At 40.0% G+C, this 16295-nt stretch overlaps 4 protein-coding genes across 4 annotated transcripts; 3 read left to right on the top strand and 1 right to left on the bottom strand.

Moving 5' to 3' along the window:
• Positions 1 to 76: 76 nt before the first annotated feature.
• On the bottom strand, positions 77 to 4218 carry CAF2 (RNA-binding CRS1 / YhbY (CRM) domain-containing protein). The gene is made up of 6 exons (XM_016334751.3): positions 3396 to 4218; positions 2945 to 3072; positions 2052 to 2277; positions 1520 to 1647; positions 1184 to 1328; positions 77 to 704 (listed from the first exon to the last, which is right to left on the bottom strand). Exons 1-6 carry the CDS (start codon positions 4060 to 4062, stop codon positions 271 to 273), a joined length of 1728 nt encoding a protein of 575 aa, XP_016190237.2. The 5' UTR covers positions 4063 to 4218; the 3' UTR covers positions 77 to 270.
• Positions 4219 to 5266: 1048 nt separating this feature from the next.
• On the top strand, positions 5267 to 6430 carry LOC107633786 (uncharacterized). The gene has a single exon (XM_016337387.2). The coding sequence runs from the start codon at positions 5267 to 5269 to the stop codon at positions 6428 to 6430; it is 1164 nt and encodes a 387-aa protein (XP_016192873.2).
• Positions 6431 to 8303: 1873 nt separating this feature from the next.
• Positions 8304 to 9930, top strand: LOC148572578 (uncharacterized). The gene is made up of 2 exons (XM_088507600.1): positions 8304 to 9179; positions 9418 to 9930. Exons 1-2 carry the CDS (start codon positions 8304 to 8306, stop codon positions 9928 to 9930), a joined length of 1389 nt encoding a protein of 462 aa, XP_088363726.1.
• A 2393-nt stretch (positions 9931 to 12323) lies between these two features.
• On the top strand, positions 12324 to 14147 carry LOC148572579 (replication protein A 70 kDa DNA-binding subunit A-like). The gene is made up of 5 exons (XM_088507601.1): positions 12324 to 12538; positions 13346 to 13397; positions 13487 to 13757; positions 13859 to 13958; positions 14048 to 14147. Exons 1-5 carry the CDS (start codon positions 12324 to 12326, stop codon positions 14145 to 14147), a joined length of 738 nt encoding a protein of 245 aa, XP_088363727.1.
• The last annotated feature ends 2148 nt before the right edge of the window (positions 14148 to 16295 follow it).

Genomic DNA, 16295 nt, shown 5'->3' on the forward strand with positions numbered 1-16295 from the left:
CACTCAACACACGTGAGGTAATTGTTGCAAACGTAACATAGTTGTCGCACAAATATAAACGATGAAACAAAGAATATTGGAGATGAATGAGAAATTGTATATTTGCAGCTAACTATTTTTTGCACACTAAAGAATCCCCCCCCCCCCCCTCTCTTCTCTTTTTTTCATGCTTATTCCCTCTCTTTTTTACATTTCAGATATGATGCACCCTATTTTCGCTCAATAAACAAGATCTTCATGTTGTCCCAGAAATATATATTATAAAAGGCATTATTCTTCTAGTTTTGGTTTCAGCTTGTTGACAACAAAATCAATAGGTAATGATCCGGGTTCCGCAGATGAGTCCACAACATCAAACAAGTCATCTTCAAGGAAATCATCATCATTGTCGTCATCGCCTTCGTCTTCAGTAGCCAAGCCATCCTGACTGGAATAGCTGTCTATGTCATCTTCAAAGCTTGCAATTGAACCTTTAGCATCATTCTCATTAGATAAAATCAATGCTGGATAGGAGTGCTCCATGGCCTGCGAAACCCCTTCGAATTCTTCTACCTTCTCCAAGAGGGCATCAGGACCAAGATTGAACTCATCCAGCAACAAAGCTTTGCTCGACTCGATTGCACACTTCCACAGAGACAACATTTTTGGGCTTGTGTTCACCACGTTGCCCTCTTGTTCAGATTGATTATCATCTTCTGTCTCCCCTGATAAAGATAGTTAAAGACATCATGTTGAATTTGCATAGCCACCAATAATTTAATTTTAGGGTGTGGTCAGGCAGTACTCAACAACTAGACAAACTAAAACACCATTATACATCATAATTGTCTATGGTGTTGAAAGAAAGAAAAATGACAATTACAAAAGGATACTCATGGCAATGAAAAACCATTATGACCATATATTAAGAATGCACTTGTCCTTTTCTTCTTTGTTAAACTTATTTCATGATACGCTTCCACACAACAATGACAACAACAACAAAGTCTTATCTCACTAAGTAGGATGGGCTACATGGATCAACGACACCATTGTCATGTATCACGTCTATAGTGAGACCGTTCACACACAGATATCTCTTGACCAACTCATGATATACTTCCACACAACACATGTAACTAAATAAAATGTACAACAATTCCAATAGGATAGGACATGCAAACAAAATGGTTCAGTTACACACCTGTACTGTCCGAATTCCCTGTAATGCCAGCTTCTGAAGGACGAGAAAGTGGAGGAGGTTGTGGGAACATTGATTTCCAATCTTTGCCTCTCCACATCAATATCTGTTCATCATCAAAAGACAGCAGAACACAAGGAACCAAATCCTGCCAAAACAAGATGATCAAAATTCATGCAGAGTAATACTCCTAATGGTTGTTGGCAATGCTTATGCCGCTTATCTAGATACTTGAAGGCCTTTTACCACAAGTAAGCTAGAAGAGGTTGCCTACCAAAGTAGATTGCTCCTGGGTTTCTTGTATTTAGGAACATAAATAAATTAGTTGCTATTTGATACCTTAAGCTTGGCACCTAATTTCTTGTAGTCGCTAGGCTCCAGTCCCTTGCAGTCAATCTTCGCCAAAGGGCTTCCTTCAAAAGCCTCTCTGACATCCTTTACAAGCGAGGTGTAGACTCCATTTTTGGCTGCAACATTGCATAACCAAATTAAAGGTTTAATTTTAGAAAGAACCATAACTCAGTTTCTTTAATGGACTTATACAATTAGACTAAAAGAGAAGTGCATTATCAATAATAACTCTAAACTAAAAATAGGCTTAGCAGGATGAATATCCATATAGATAAAGAAATGCAAAACATTATGCCACTTATCTTTTTCGCTTTGACTTGATTTTGATCTCCTTTCCCCAACTACAAGATTTGGACTATATATTTCAGCTTGTTTTATTGAAACATCTAAGTTTTCGTATCTTACTCAGTCTACTAACCAAAAGATTCTCCTTCTTGACAAGCCCATCATTAGTCAAATGCCTATAATATGGTTAAATCTTTTAGAGAAGAGTGAAGATGATAATCACAGTGGACATTACCTAATTTACATATTGGCAAAAGACTTTTCCCTTTCAGACGTAGTTCATCAGCTTCAGATTTTGTTAATCCTCCTGGAGCAGCTTGTATAAGTTTTGGGTAAACAGGTGCAGCAGGCTTCCAGAGCATCACTGGATACAGTGGGCGTGTACTATAGTTGTAGTTTCTTCCACGGAAAAGATAAACAACACCACCAACTCTAAGAATTATTTTCCCCCCTGTTTTATCCTGTCATAGCATATAGAGGGGTTCAAAACAAAAACAAAGATAGATCCCGTGATTAAGTTATATGCATGGTTTATGCTAGGACACTGGTTATGGTTTGCTCCATGTAAGTTGAACCCATCTAGTGGGAGTAAGTAAACTTGATTTTTGCCATTACCAAAACATTTCAACAGGATAAAAATGCAATGCCTCGACTAAACAGGTGATATCAAAACATTTCAACTGGATAATGCTAGCCTTATTATTTCTATTTTAAATTTAAAAGAAAAAAATACTAGTGTGGAAAGAGATAGAAAGGCTATAAGAGCCCTACAATGCTGGTCTCCCTCATAAAAGTCAACTCTTTCGGTGCATGGGTCTCAATACAACTGTATTAGTCTATGCATCAATCAAGTCTTCAGCATTCTGACTGGAGGTCACCCAGCAAGAGGATCAGAGAGCATCCCTCATCACCACCATCCAAGATAACAACTTAACGTGCACAGAAAAAACAAAAGTTTCCGATTAATGTATTTTGATTTCCAGGATATGATCTGCCTAGAGCAACCTATTACCAGGAATGATATTGTGAAAGTTTTGGCAACAAAGTCCTCAGATATTGAGGTAAGAAATGTATACTCATGAACAACAAAGAACTAGGAATCTATTTTGCAAAAATGAAGATGGATACCTCAATGTGGTGACAGACATTTTTCATATCTACAGTTGGAACCCCTTTACAACGAATTTTACAGACAGGGCTACGCTTCCAATGCGAATGTATCAACTCCAACATGTTATGTGTTAATCCATCCCTTCCTAGGCCATCAAATATTGAAAAACCATTAACACAAAACCTACACCTTAACACATAAAAGCCAACCCATAACAGATATATCTCAAATAACATAACACACTTAACCAATAACCAAAAAAACTCATCAATTCGATATCATAAACAACAACAATAATAAGTAAACAACACTCTCAAATAACCAACATAAGTAATTCTGATCTATTTCACAGTTCAACAACCCATTCAGCCGTAAAGCTCAATTAAGCCTAATCACCTAATTACATTCTATGAAATCTTAATTAACGTAGTGTTCAGCAGCAGCAAGGAAGGAAAAAAGGAAGCTCACCGAGATTAACCTGGCGATTATCAGAGACCATAGGCTTAACAAGCATCCTTATCTCCCATTTCCTCAAGGGGTCGCCGAGTATCTCCTCCCTCGTCTTCCCATCCCTGGAGTATTTACCAAGCTTCAATGGCTTCGCCATCTCCAACTGCTTCACCCCATTGGTATCGGGACGCGGCGGGTTCAATGACTCCAGCAGCCTCACCTTCTTCTCCTTGTCCTTCTTGCTCTTCAGCGGGGCCTTCCCCGTCCACGGCCGCGGCATCGTGGGCGGGGCGAATGGCAGGAACGCCGGCTCCCTGATGGCGATGGGCTTCTCCGTCGGGGTCTCGGAGTAGCTGAATTGGAACTCGAAGGGAGCTCCGGGGAGGAGGTAGGATACGCCGGAGTCGCCGACGACGACGGAGCGGTCGCCGTCGGAGGCAATGACGCCGGGGCGGCTGACTGGCTTGTGGTAGCTGGAGCGATGGTGGTGTTTGAGGGCGGGGTGGTTGTTGGGAGGGTTTTGGAGGGATTTGCGGGGAGGGGGATATTTGGGGATGGGGATTGGTGGTTGGGGGGTGGAAGAAGGGTGAGGGGGCGTCGGTGGTGGTGTGGAGGGGAGTGAGGAGAAAAGGTTTCCCCCTGAAAGTGGTGATGGTGATGGTGATAATGCTACTACTACTCCCATTGATTTTCAACTTGCCTCAAACCTCACACCAATTCAGGGATACTTCATACTCATAGATACTGCTCTCCACAATCATCCACAACATACACATGATATTTTCACCCTCTTTTCAACGACAAGAAAAGAAAAAGACAGAAACACTAATCTCTTCTTTTTAAAATAAATCAATTAATAATTAATTAGATTTATTTAAATTTTTTAATTTAAATAATTAGGATTAGTTAGTAACATTCTAAAACACACTGCGATTCCTTCCCTCCTCTATCCGCACCGTGACCATACATACCGGAGAGAGCTGCAACCCAAGCTGATCGACGAAGTTGCCATTGTCGCCAAGCCGTAACCTCCGTGATACGTCACCTGTATCCTCGGTCGCCCGGCATACTCGGCACGCAAACATTCGAGGCCGAGATAATATCAACCGCCCGAAAATCTCGGCACGTGGGCAGATAAGCTCGGCCTCGCCCATTCAAAGAAATAGGAAACGTGTTCAACAAACTTAATCATCAAAACAGAATATCATAACCAACCTACAAACTAGGACTTATCCACCAACGAGTAAAAACAACTCCTATAAAACCTAGCTAATATCCTCGGTTAAAGCTTAGGTTCCATTCTCAGTCTTCATACTTACTTAATTACTCTCACTCGAGATTATCACTAACTTGAGCGTCGGAGTATCTTTTGCAGGTATTCCCGCCGCGGTGTTCGTTTCAGAGCGACGTATAGCTCTTCCTCTCCGACAGACGCCTGCTCGGAGTCACTAAGCTCGGCCACCTCTTGTGCCAGGACGAAACACTTGGCGCCCACCGTGGGGCCCGAATATATCTGACCTCACCATCTATTTTATTTAGTACCTTACCTTATTTTGCAGGATTCCCTATCCTCGGACATGGCTGACAACGGGAACCCCCAACCCACACAGGTAGAGCTCCTAGCTCAAATCGCCGAACTCCAAGCGGAGGTACGGAGGATAGCTGAACTGTCCAACGGAAAGCACGAAGGAGAAAGCTCTAAGAGCTCGGCGCAGGGCAATACAGACCCCCTGAACATCACTCCACCAAAGGAAAAGTTCACCCTCGAGAATTCATTTTCTGACGAGATCACTAAGTTCCAGATGCCGAAAAACTTCGTATTACCTACAGCACTGGAACCCTACAAGGGGTTCGGTGACCCCCGAGCTCATATAAAAAACTTTCAATCCATGATGTTCTTTAACGGCGCTAACAATGAGCCTGTGCTTTGCCGGGCTTTTCCTACTTATCTTGATGGTGCTGCGTTACTGTGGTTTTCCAAATTGTTTGCAGGTTCAATTTCCTCCTTTGAGGAATTGGCGAGATCCTTTATTGATTATTTTGCTACATCCAGAATTTATGTCCACGGATTAGACTACCTAGGCACAATCAAACAAGGCCAACATGAGAGTTTAAAGAATTACATGACCAGGTTTTTCGAGGCTACCATGGAGATTCAGGACTTAGATCCGGCTGTCCACCTCCATGCACTCAAGGCTGGCCTCCGACCAGGAAAATTCCGAGAAACCATTGCGATAACAAAACCAAAAACACTTGAGGAGTTCCGAGAGAGAGCTGCAGGTCAAATGGAGATTGAGGAACTCCGCGAAGCCCAAAAGCCGGACAGACAACCACAAAGGAGGGAGGAGGAAAAAACATTCCGATCACCAGGCAACAGGGACACAAAGAAGCCTTTCAAACTCACACCAAAATACAACACATATACCAGATTCAATACCAAGAGAGAGAACATCATAAAAGAGATTCTGAATGCCAAAATCGTGAAACCACCAGCTCGGGCAGGAAACTACCAAGACCAAAGGTTTGTGGATAGAAGCAAGCATTGCGCCTTCCATCAAAAGTTCGGCCACAGCACGGACGACTGCATTGTCGCAAAAGACCTCCTAGAAAGACTGGCGCGACAAGGCCTTCTCGATAAATACGTTGAGAGCCAGAAAGTCAGAAGGGCAAGCTCGGACAGGGAAGAGAACAAACAAACAGTGACAGACAAAAACAAAAAGGAGCAGACAACCCCTGATCCACCAAGGGGCATCATCAGCCACATATCAGGAGGATACGCAGGCGGTGGCGAAACAAGCTCGGCCAGAAAGCGAAGTTATAGAGCGATGCTAGCAATCGAAGGAACCCCGCAACCAAAGAAGAAGGAAGACCCAGATGTCACGATATCCTTCAATCAATCTGACTTCAGATCGGCAAGCCCTAACCTTGACGACCCAGTGGTGATTTCCATCCAGGTCGGAGAGCTGTTGGTAAGAAAAACACTGCTAGACCCAGGTAGTAGTGCCGATGTCTTATTTTATTCTACCTTCAAAAAGATGCAATTATCAGAATAAATGATACAACCTTCCTCGGGAGAACTAATTGGCTTCTCCGGGGAAAGAGTCCCCATCATGGGACATATATGGTTGAAGACTATAATGGGAGAGATCCCTATGTCAAAGTCCATTGATATTCAATACCTAATAGTAGACTGTTATAGCCCTTATAATATTATAATCGGGAGACCTGCCCTGAATATATTCAGAGCGGTGGTGTCCACATTACACTTGTGTGTTAAGTTTTCGGTGCAGGAAAACAAGATAGCTACAGTTTATGCCGACCATCAAGAAGCTCGGCAGTGTTACAATGCTTGTCTAAAGCGGGACCACGCGAAGGAGACAACTCGGCCCCAGGTCCAATCCATACATAGCTCGGCTGACACCACCATATTAGCCGATCTCGACCCGAGAGAAGATCTCGGCGAAAGACCTCGGCCAATGGACAACCTTCAACAAATAACGCTAACGGCAGATGACAAACAATACACATATATCAGAGAAGCATTAGAAGGGGAAGACCGAGCAAGACTTATACACATACTGCGTAAGAACGCCGACCTTTTCGCATGGACACCAAATGACATGCCCGGAATAAGCCCAGAAGTCATCTGCCACAAGTTAGCAATTGATAAAACAGTCCGACTAGTAGCACAGAAGAAAAGGAACCTCGGAGAGGAGAAAAAACAAGCAGCACTCGAAGAAACCAAGAAGCTCCTCAACGCAGGTTTCATCAGAGAAATTCACTTCACCACATGGTTGTCCAACGTGGTAATGGTAACGAAGAACTCAGGTAAATGGTGCATGTGTGTCAACTTTACAAACTTAAACAAAGCTTGCCCTAAAGATGCATATCCACTACCTTGCATTGATAAATTAGTTGATAACGCCTCTGGTTTCAAAGCTTTGAGTTTTATGGATGCATACTCTGGTTATAACCAGATTCTAATGCACCCAGAAGACCAAAGCGAAACAGCTTTTATAACAGAACATGGAAACTTTTGTTACAAGGTAATGCCCTTTGGCTTAAAGAATGTAGGTGCGACATATCAAAGGCTGATGGACAAAGTATTCCAACAGCAGATAGGCCGCAATATGGAGGTCTATGTAGACGATATGGTAGCAAAAACACCTACGCAAGGGTCACACTGTGATGACTTGGTAGAAATTTTCAAACAACTTCGAGCATATAACATGACTCAATCCGGACAAATGCGCTTTCAGAGTGCAAGGAGGGAAGTTCCTTGGCTTCATGTTAACATCGCGAGGCATCGAGGCCAACCCAGAGAAATGTAAAGCAGTGCTAAACATGACAAGCCCAAAAATAGTAAAAGAAGTTCAACAGCTAGCAGGAAGAATAGCCGCCCTGTCACATTTCCTACCAGCAGTGGCAAACCGATCTTATCATTTTTTCCAGACATTCTCTAAAAGCAAAAAATTCACATGGACAGATGAATGTGAAAACTCCTTTACAGAACTTAAACAGCTATTAACATCACCACCAATCCTCCAGAGACCTGAGGCAGGTAAACCTTTGTGTTTGTACTTATCAATATCTAACCATGCTCTAAGCTCGGTACTAGTAACAGAAACGGGGAGAAAGAAAAATCCAGTATACTTCATCAGCAAGGTACTACAACCAACAGAAATAAGGTACCCGAAGATAGAACAGCTGGCACTAGCATTAATCACCACAGCAAGAAGGCTGCGACATTACTTCCAGAGCCACACAATCATAGTACGAACAGACCAACCGTTAAGACAGATATTAACCAGACCGGAGCTTGCCGGAAGATTAACAAAATGGTCGGTCGAACTCTTCGAGTTTGACATTCAGTACGAGCCAAGGAAGGCACTGAAATCATAGGTACTAGCCGACTTCATATCAGAAATGACTAATGACATACAAAACACAGAGACCAATTGGAGTTTACATGTGGACGGAGCATCAAACAAAGAAGGCAGCGGAGCAGGGATATTGCTGAAGGAGGGAGACAAAGTGGTAGCCGAACAAGCACTACAATTCTGCTTCAACGCAAGCAACAATCAGGCGGAGTACGAGGCTCTACTCGCTGGACTTAAGCTCGCCCAAGAACTGAAAATACCTCGAATAACAGTTTATTGTGACTCTTCATTAGTTGTGCACCAATTAAAGGGCGAATTCCAGGTAAAAGATCCTTTGTTAGAGAAATATTGGCTCATAACAAAGGGTCTCATCTCAAAGTTCAGTAAATTTGATATTATTCATGTAAACCGAGAACAAAATACCAGAGTCGACGTGTTATCCAAGTTAGCTACAACAAGGCAAACGGAAAACACGCCGGCCCTGTCACAACTAACACTCAACAAGCCGAGCTTTGAGCACGACACAATCTTAAGCATCATGCAGGTACCAGATTGGAGAACACCTTTTCTCAACTACATCAACACAGGTATCGCACCGGAAGATGAACCAAACTTGCCGCTCTTCCGAAGAAGAGCAAGTTTCCATACAATACTCGGAAATACCCTGTACAGACGAGGACACTCCCAACCGCTCCTCAAATGCATTAGCAAAGAGGAGGCCGAGGATGTCATGGCAGAAACGCACGAAGGGGTTTGCAGAAACCACATCGGCGGCCGAGCATTGGCGGCAAAAATACTGCGAACAGGATATTATTGGCCAACGATAAAAAGAGACTGCATCTCGAAAGTCAAGGCATGTGATAATTGTCAAAAACACGCCAACCTCTCAGAGATCCCGGCCGAGGAGCTCCACACCATAGAGGTAAGCTGGCCTTTCGATAGGTGGGGATTGGATATCCTCGAACCTTTTCCGAAAGCGCCAGGCCAGATACGGTATCCCAAGAGAGATAATCTCGGATAACGGGAGACAATTTATAGATCATAAGCTCGCTGCCTTTCTAACGAATTTTAACATCAAACATCACTTCAGCTCAGTAGAGCACCCGCAAACTAACGGATAAGTTGAATCAGCTAACAGAATTATCTTGCATGGATTAAAGAAAAAGCTCGGTGAGGCTAAAGGAGAGTGGGCCGACCTCATTCCAAAAATTCTATGGAGTTACAATACCAGCATTCAATCTGCCACAAGAGAAACTCCTTTCAGGCTGGTATATGGCGCAGAAGCACTCATCCCAGTAGAGGTCAGCGTCCCAACATTAAGGACCGAGCACTATGATCAATCGAATAATTTGCAAGCTCGGGCAGCCGAGTTGGATCTTGTAGAAGAAGAAAGAGACATTTCAACCATAAACCAGCGAGCTAGAAAACAATACCTAGAGCGAAGACACAACAAAAGAGTAGTTCACAGGTCTTTCAACAACGGAGACCTCATACTCAGACGAACAGAAGAAGCTCGGAAACCCTCAGCACATGGCAAATTAGCAGCAAATTGGGAGGGACCTTTTCGAGTTCTTCAAAATCTCGGAAAGGGGGCTTACAAACTAGAAACCCTTAAAGGAGATCAGCTTCCAGGAACATGGAATGTCTCCTCCCTAAGGGAATATCAGTCATAATATAGTCTGTAAATTCGCGAATGACGGTACTCTTTTTCCCCTCCGAAGGTTTTCTCCCAAAACACATGGGTTTTACTCGGAGAGGGTTTTAACGAGGCCGGACGCCACAAATCACTACACCAATGTATCTTATATTTCCAATCAAAACATTTTTTATCTTGATAGTTACCATATACTCCAATCAATAAACATTCAAAGTAAATCCGAGCTTCATACTCGGAAGTCAACATGCGCATGCCGAGCATATTACTCGGGAAAATACAAACAGATCAAACCAAACACCAACTTATCCAAGCGATTCTTAAGGGCTCATTCAAACTACAAGCCCTATATTAGAGCCTCTGCTCTCCTTATTAACAATCCAATCAGACAGAAAATTCAGCCATCTTCAATACATACACGCAATTGTTTTCACAATACGATATACCATTATAATAATTTATCCAAAATATCAGATTTTATAGAACAAAATAAGTCATTATCAAACCGAGCTATATACTCGGAACCCAAAATATCACTACCCAGGATAATACTCGAATCCGTCCAACAAAGCCAAAACATCTACAAATCCAAAGCCCAATACACCATATACAAAACTTACAAAATAAACCATAAACTAAAGGCCTAATCTGCCTTATCACCAATGTTGGATCCCTCGCTATCGCTTCCAGCAGCAGCCTCATCATCCACAAGCTCACCATTCACGACCACCTTCATAACATCAAGCTTCGAAGGATCAGCTTCCGGGAAAAGCACCTTAACCTGAGAAATGGCACGCAGAACGAAGCCACTACCACAAAAATGCTCTGCATTCTTCACAGAACTAAGCCGACCTTTGGGGGCTGAAAGAGCATATGCGACAACAACTCGACGACCGAGGATTGCGATATTCCTAGTTCGAAAGCTCGCCTTAGTCCTATTCAAACCAAGGCAAGCTTGGGGGCTATGATACGTCACTTGTATCCTCGGTCGCCCGGCATACTTGGCACGCAAACATTCGAGGCCGAGATAACATCAACTGCCCGAAAATCTCGGCACGTGGGCAGATAAGCTCGGCCTCGCCCATTCAAAGAAATAGGAAACGTGTTCAACAAACTTAATCATCAAAACAGAATATCATAACCAACCTACAAACTAGGACTTATCCACCAACGGGTAAAAACAACTCCTATAAAACTTAGCTAATATCCTCGGTTAAAGCTCAGGTTCCATTCTCAGTCTTCATACTTACTTAATTACTCTCACTCGAGATTATCACTAACTTGAGCGTCAGAGTATCTTTTGCAGGTATTCCCACCGCGGTGTTCGTTTTAGGGCGACGTATAGCTCTTCCTCTCCGACAGACGCCTACTCGGAGTCACTAAGCTCGGCCACCTCTTGTGCCAGGACGAAACACTCCGTAAATGTTGTTAGGAATAGTTATTTTATTAGGTGGGTGGATAGTTATTTTTATTATCAGACATAATTATGTTAAATCTAAACTAAATCAAATAAGCATCTAAATTAGAGTGACAATAATCATCTTCAACCTAGTAAAATGAATATCCGGATTATTGCATATGAAAACAGCCGTAACACTCTGTTCCATGTGTCTCTCATATTGTAATACTCTGTTCCATGTATCTCTTAAGAAGATAGTTATCAGGGGTGTCGAGATCGGGTAGGGTTGGAAGTGAGTCGAGGTGAGTCGAGTTAGACCAAGGTTAAGCTCGATTCACGAAAATTAAGTTTGACTCACGACTCGACTCATTAACAATTGAGCCTATTTCTTAAGTTTAATCTCGACTCAACGAAAGCTCACAAGCTGGCTCAAATAATAGGAACATAAACTATAATTCTATATCAATAAATTATAACTTATATATATATATATATATATATATATATATATATATATATATTAAAAAAGATAAATTTTATATATTGTCTACCTATCAATTATAAATTTTTTATTTATATTCTATATCAAAATTATATATAAAAAATGACTATAAAATTTTAAATAATTAAGAACATTAATATATATGTAAAATTATATATTACCATTATATATATATTACCATTATATATATATATATATATATATATATATATATATATATATTAAGTTATTAATACGCATATCCTAAATGCATTTAATTTATACTTTTAATATTATATATATAATCGAGCCAGCTCACGAGCTAATGACCTGAGCTTATCTAAACTCAGGTTCGGCTCATTTAATTTATGAGGTCAATTTCAAACTCAAGCTCGGTTCACCAGCTCACGAGTTCAGCTTATTGAGTTATTAATAAGTCGAGTTCGAGCTGGCTCATGAGTTAGCTTGACTCACTTCCAACCCTAGCTGACGGCACGACGAATCCGGTTATGTGGGCGAGCAACGGCGTGAGATGAGTTGTTTCCAATGGCCGACCGTGGCTGCATTGACATCTGTTTCCAATAGCGACAATGAGGGCACGAGGCAGATGAAGTGTCAGCGGAGGATGGAGATGATACGGCCCGACGACGGCGTGACGGTAATAAAGAGGCAACGGTGCAATGGAGATGCGACGGCGCCGCAACGGTGGAATGTGATTCGGTTGTTTTTGCGTTTTAGGAGCTTGCGGTAAGAAATTAGGATTTAAGATTTTGTGTGGGTGAAATTGGGTTATGGAGTAGTTCAAAGGTGAAAATGAATTTTGGGTTTAGGATGTTTTGACTGAATATTGGGTTTGAAAACGCAGTCCGTTGTTTATGTTGTTCACACCTTTCATTATTCACCTAGCGAGATTGTTTAATAATTTAATATAATGCTCGTAAATATCTTTATTGTTATTTTTTATTTTTAATATAAATAATTTTTTTAATATTTAGGTTACAATCTAAATTTCATACCTAATTATTCTTTTCTTTATAGAACTGATCAATCCATTATATAACTCATTTTATAAGTTATTCAAACAGTAATGCACGTTATATTCTCATATGATTCAAGCTGAATTATTATTCGACAATTGGATATTTTTACGTTATCATCTATTAGTATATTATAAGAATGTAGTGGATAGGTTGCTGTTCGACAAGTGGAGTTTCCTGTGCTTGACAAGTGTATAACTCCACTAGTTGACACATAGAAACTAAACAATAGACAACTATGTGAATTAAATAATGGACTGCTGCGGTAAAAACATATTTTTATCTTTTTTAAAATTCAAACTTGTCTATAAAATGTTGCTCAGGACACATCCTCAACCATTACGTTAAACCTGAAACTATTTGAGAGTGTTATCTACTTAAAAATAATGAGTGTTTTTGTGTTCCAAACCTGCATAAACATGGCAGAAATATATGATATGTTAATGGATATTAATCCAACAAAACTTTAATGAAATTTCAAGGTTTATGTTGTGCACTTATGGGAAGTTCCAAATAGGTTCAATGACAAGGAAATCAATGGCATTGAGATGGTTCTTCAGGATATCAAAGTAAGTGTGTTGGATATATAGTATACCTAATTATTTTCTGGCTTCTAATAGTATTTCTACTACTGATATGTTGTTTTTAAAATTTCTAGGGTGGTAGGATCCGTGCTTCAATCCCAAAACCATTGTTCAAGAAGTGGAGAGGTAATATTTTGGAGTTTAGCATGTACGTGATGTCTAACTTCATAGTGGTGGATAAAAAGGAGAAAATCAGGATAACTACAAATAGATGGACCATCAACTTTTCACAGAAGACCACTGTTCTTCTGGTACCTCATCCCAGTTTTCCTCTAGAGGCATTTTCTTTTAAGCCTATTATGGAGCTGCTTCAAGCTGACAAGATCGATGATTCAATACTTACAGGTAATGCAAAATTAAAAAAAAATGATACCAATTATAGATTTATCTAACAAACATGTCATGTGAGAAAATTAATTTGTTTTGGACCTTTCATTGTTGTGTAGATGTCATTGGTGAAGTGGTTGAAAAAGAGGATCCAAGAGAGTTGATTACTAGCAAAGGCAGAGAGACAAAGCGTTTGGCTATTTTGATCAAAGACCTTGAGTAAGAGTTCTCTATAGTAGTTTGATTTGTTCACTTTTGTTATGACTACACTTAGTAACAATTTTTATTCTTCTAACATTGTGATGCAGAAATAACAGTATTGGGTGTGTGTTGTCTGGAGACATGGTAGACCAAATTCTACCATATCCCGAGGGGGAAAGGGTGGAGCCTCTGATAGTTATAGCTTAATGCTTTAAACCAAGCAGGTGGAATAGTATGTGTTTACACCAAATGAATTGTTGTTTTGCTTACTATTAATGGCATTAACAATTCAAGAACATGTGGCTCATAATAATCTATATTCTCTTATAGAAAAAACATCAGTGCAGAGTCACTTTGAGTATTCTAAGTTATGTATTAATTCTGATTTGGAAGAGGTTAGAGATTTTCGTAATAGGTTAGTTAACATCCACAATAAGTGATTATGCGAGAAGAAAATTTTTGTGTGTATGGGTTGTGATGTCGGTATTTAATAATTTTGAAGGAGGCTTTCTGGAAAACCGACAAAATCGGCCAAAATTAGTCAAGTTTCATCTCATGGCCCGCGATCTGGTGCCGACGAGCTAAAAAAGGGAAATGTTGCTGTTAAAACTATAGAAGAAGCCATCAGCTCAACACAGGCGAGGACAATTAGTACAAGAATCTATTTAGTCTATTTTCATTGCTATATATTAACATTTCCATGCTATTATTTGCAAGAAGGGCCTATATGGATTGCCAGTACAATAGTTTCAATTAACTCTGGCAAGGATGATTGGTATTACAAATCATGCTGAAAATGTCCAAAGAAGGTAGAAACCCCTATTGGAAACAGATATAAGTGTGGTAGATGCGGTCACACCCACGAAGCTGCATCAGTTAGGTGTGTGTGACATATATGTTAAATTTATAAAATGCATTTTTTTTGTTTCAAGTTTATTGATGTTATTTTGGGTTCCTACTTCGTGTCATTGATGTTTGACGTGTTTGATTCATGTTCAAAGTTGAGGTGATGGCATGTAACGGAACGGGTAGCATAACATTGTTAATGTGGGATAGGAAAATGGTACAGCTATGCGGGAGGCAAGCTGACCAGATCAAGAACGAGATATTATTTAGATTATAACTGGATAGTACTACTTTTCACATTGTGGACATGCTAATTAACCTTCAATGTAAGTTAAATAATTTTATTACCTGTAACTGATGTATCAGCCCTTACAAGTGGAGCTCAATGACAGTTTTGGTTATCCTATTTTATTTGCTGCAGTTATCAAGTAAAACAAAATGTGTTACGTAGCCAAACTTTATCAAAACTTATTCAAAGAAAAATTAAGAAAGATTCATTATATGATTTGTTCATACAATAAACAAGTATATTATGTAAGATATGCAATTGATCTTTATTTTTTTAACAAGTATATTGATTGATATCTATAAACACCCTAGGCTTTTGATGGAGATGGATACCCCCCGGCTTTGGAAACCATGATGGATAAGAAGTTACTTTTCAAGGTTAACGTTAAATCATCGAACATTAAATCACCTTTGATGCTATAATTGTATGTGCTGTAGTTATTTCATTTTGACAATGGAAATATTAACTATGCTAGCATGTATATTATAATGTATAAGTAGGCTTTTTGGATGCCTATTTATAGGACAATGGGTGCAGTGACTCGATCAATGTGTCGGCAGTTTTGGCCAATATGCAAAATGATACTGATTCTATTTTTTCTATGGTGAGCTCATATAATATAATTTCTAACAGGCATCTTTTTTTTTACAAGTATTTTTTATATAAATAAATGTGGAATTATAATTTTGGTGTTATCAGGATGGTATTGAAGACAGTGTCACCAGCCTCAAAGAGAAAATCCCCGTTAAAAGAGCTACCATGGGGATGAAACAGTCTTTTGCCTATAAATGTTGACAATGAAAATGAATTAGGATTTTCCACGAACAAGTTCAGTCGCAAGGGTGGAAAGAGGCATAAGATGCAAATTAGTGGGAGTGATAATTAGGCACAATGCATGATTAATAGCATGGTTGGATCCTAGTATGTTGTTTGGTATGCGTAGTATTTTGGTTCCTATATTTTGATATAGTTATGGAATCAGATTGACAATGTTTAGAGGTTTCTGCATTTTGATATGTGTAGTATTTTTGTTTTTGTATTAGTTCAGTCATAAGTATGCTAATTTATGGTACTTGGTTATTTCGAAGTATGGTGAATGACTTTGGTATGAAATTATTAGACTAATGCATTTTAGGGTAAATTTTATATGTGACTCTCATGTGATCAGTGTAGCAGTACATTATTTATAATTCCAATGCAGTATTTATATTAAGTTTCAT

The sequence above is a fragment of the Arachis ipaensis genome, chromosome B3 (assembly GCF_059453495.1).
Source record: "Arachis ipaensis isolate K30076 ecotype BB chromosome B3, ASM5945349v1, whole genome shotgun sequence".
Lineage (NCBI taxonomy): Eukaryota > Viridiplantae > Streptophyta > Magnoliopsida > Fabales > Fabaceae > Arachis > Arachis ipaensis.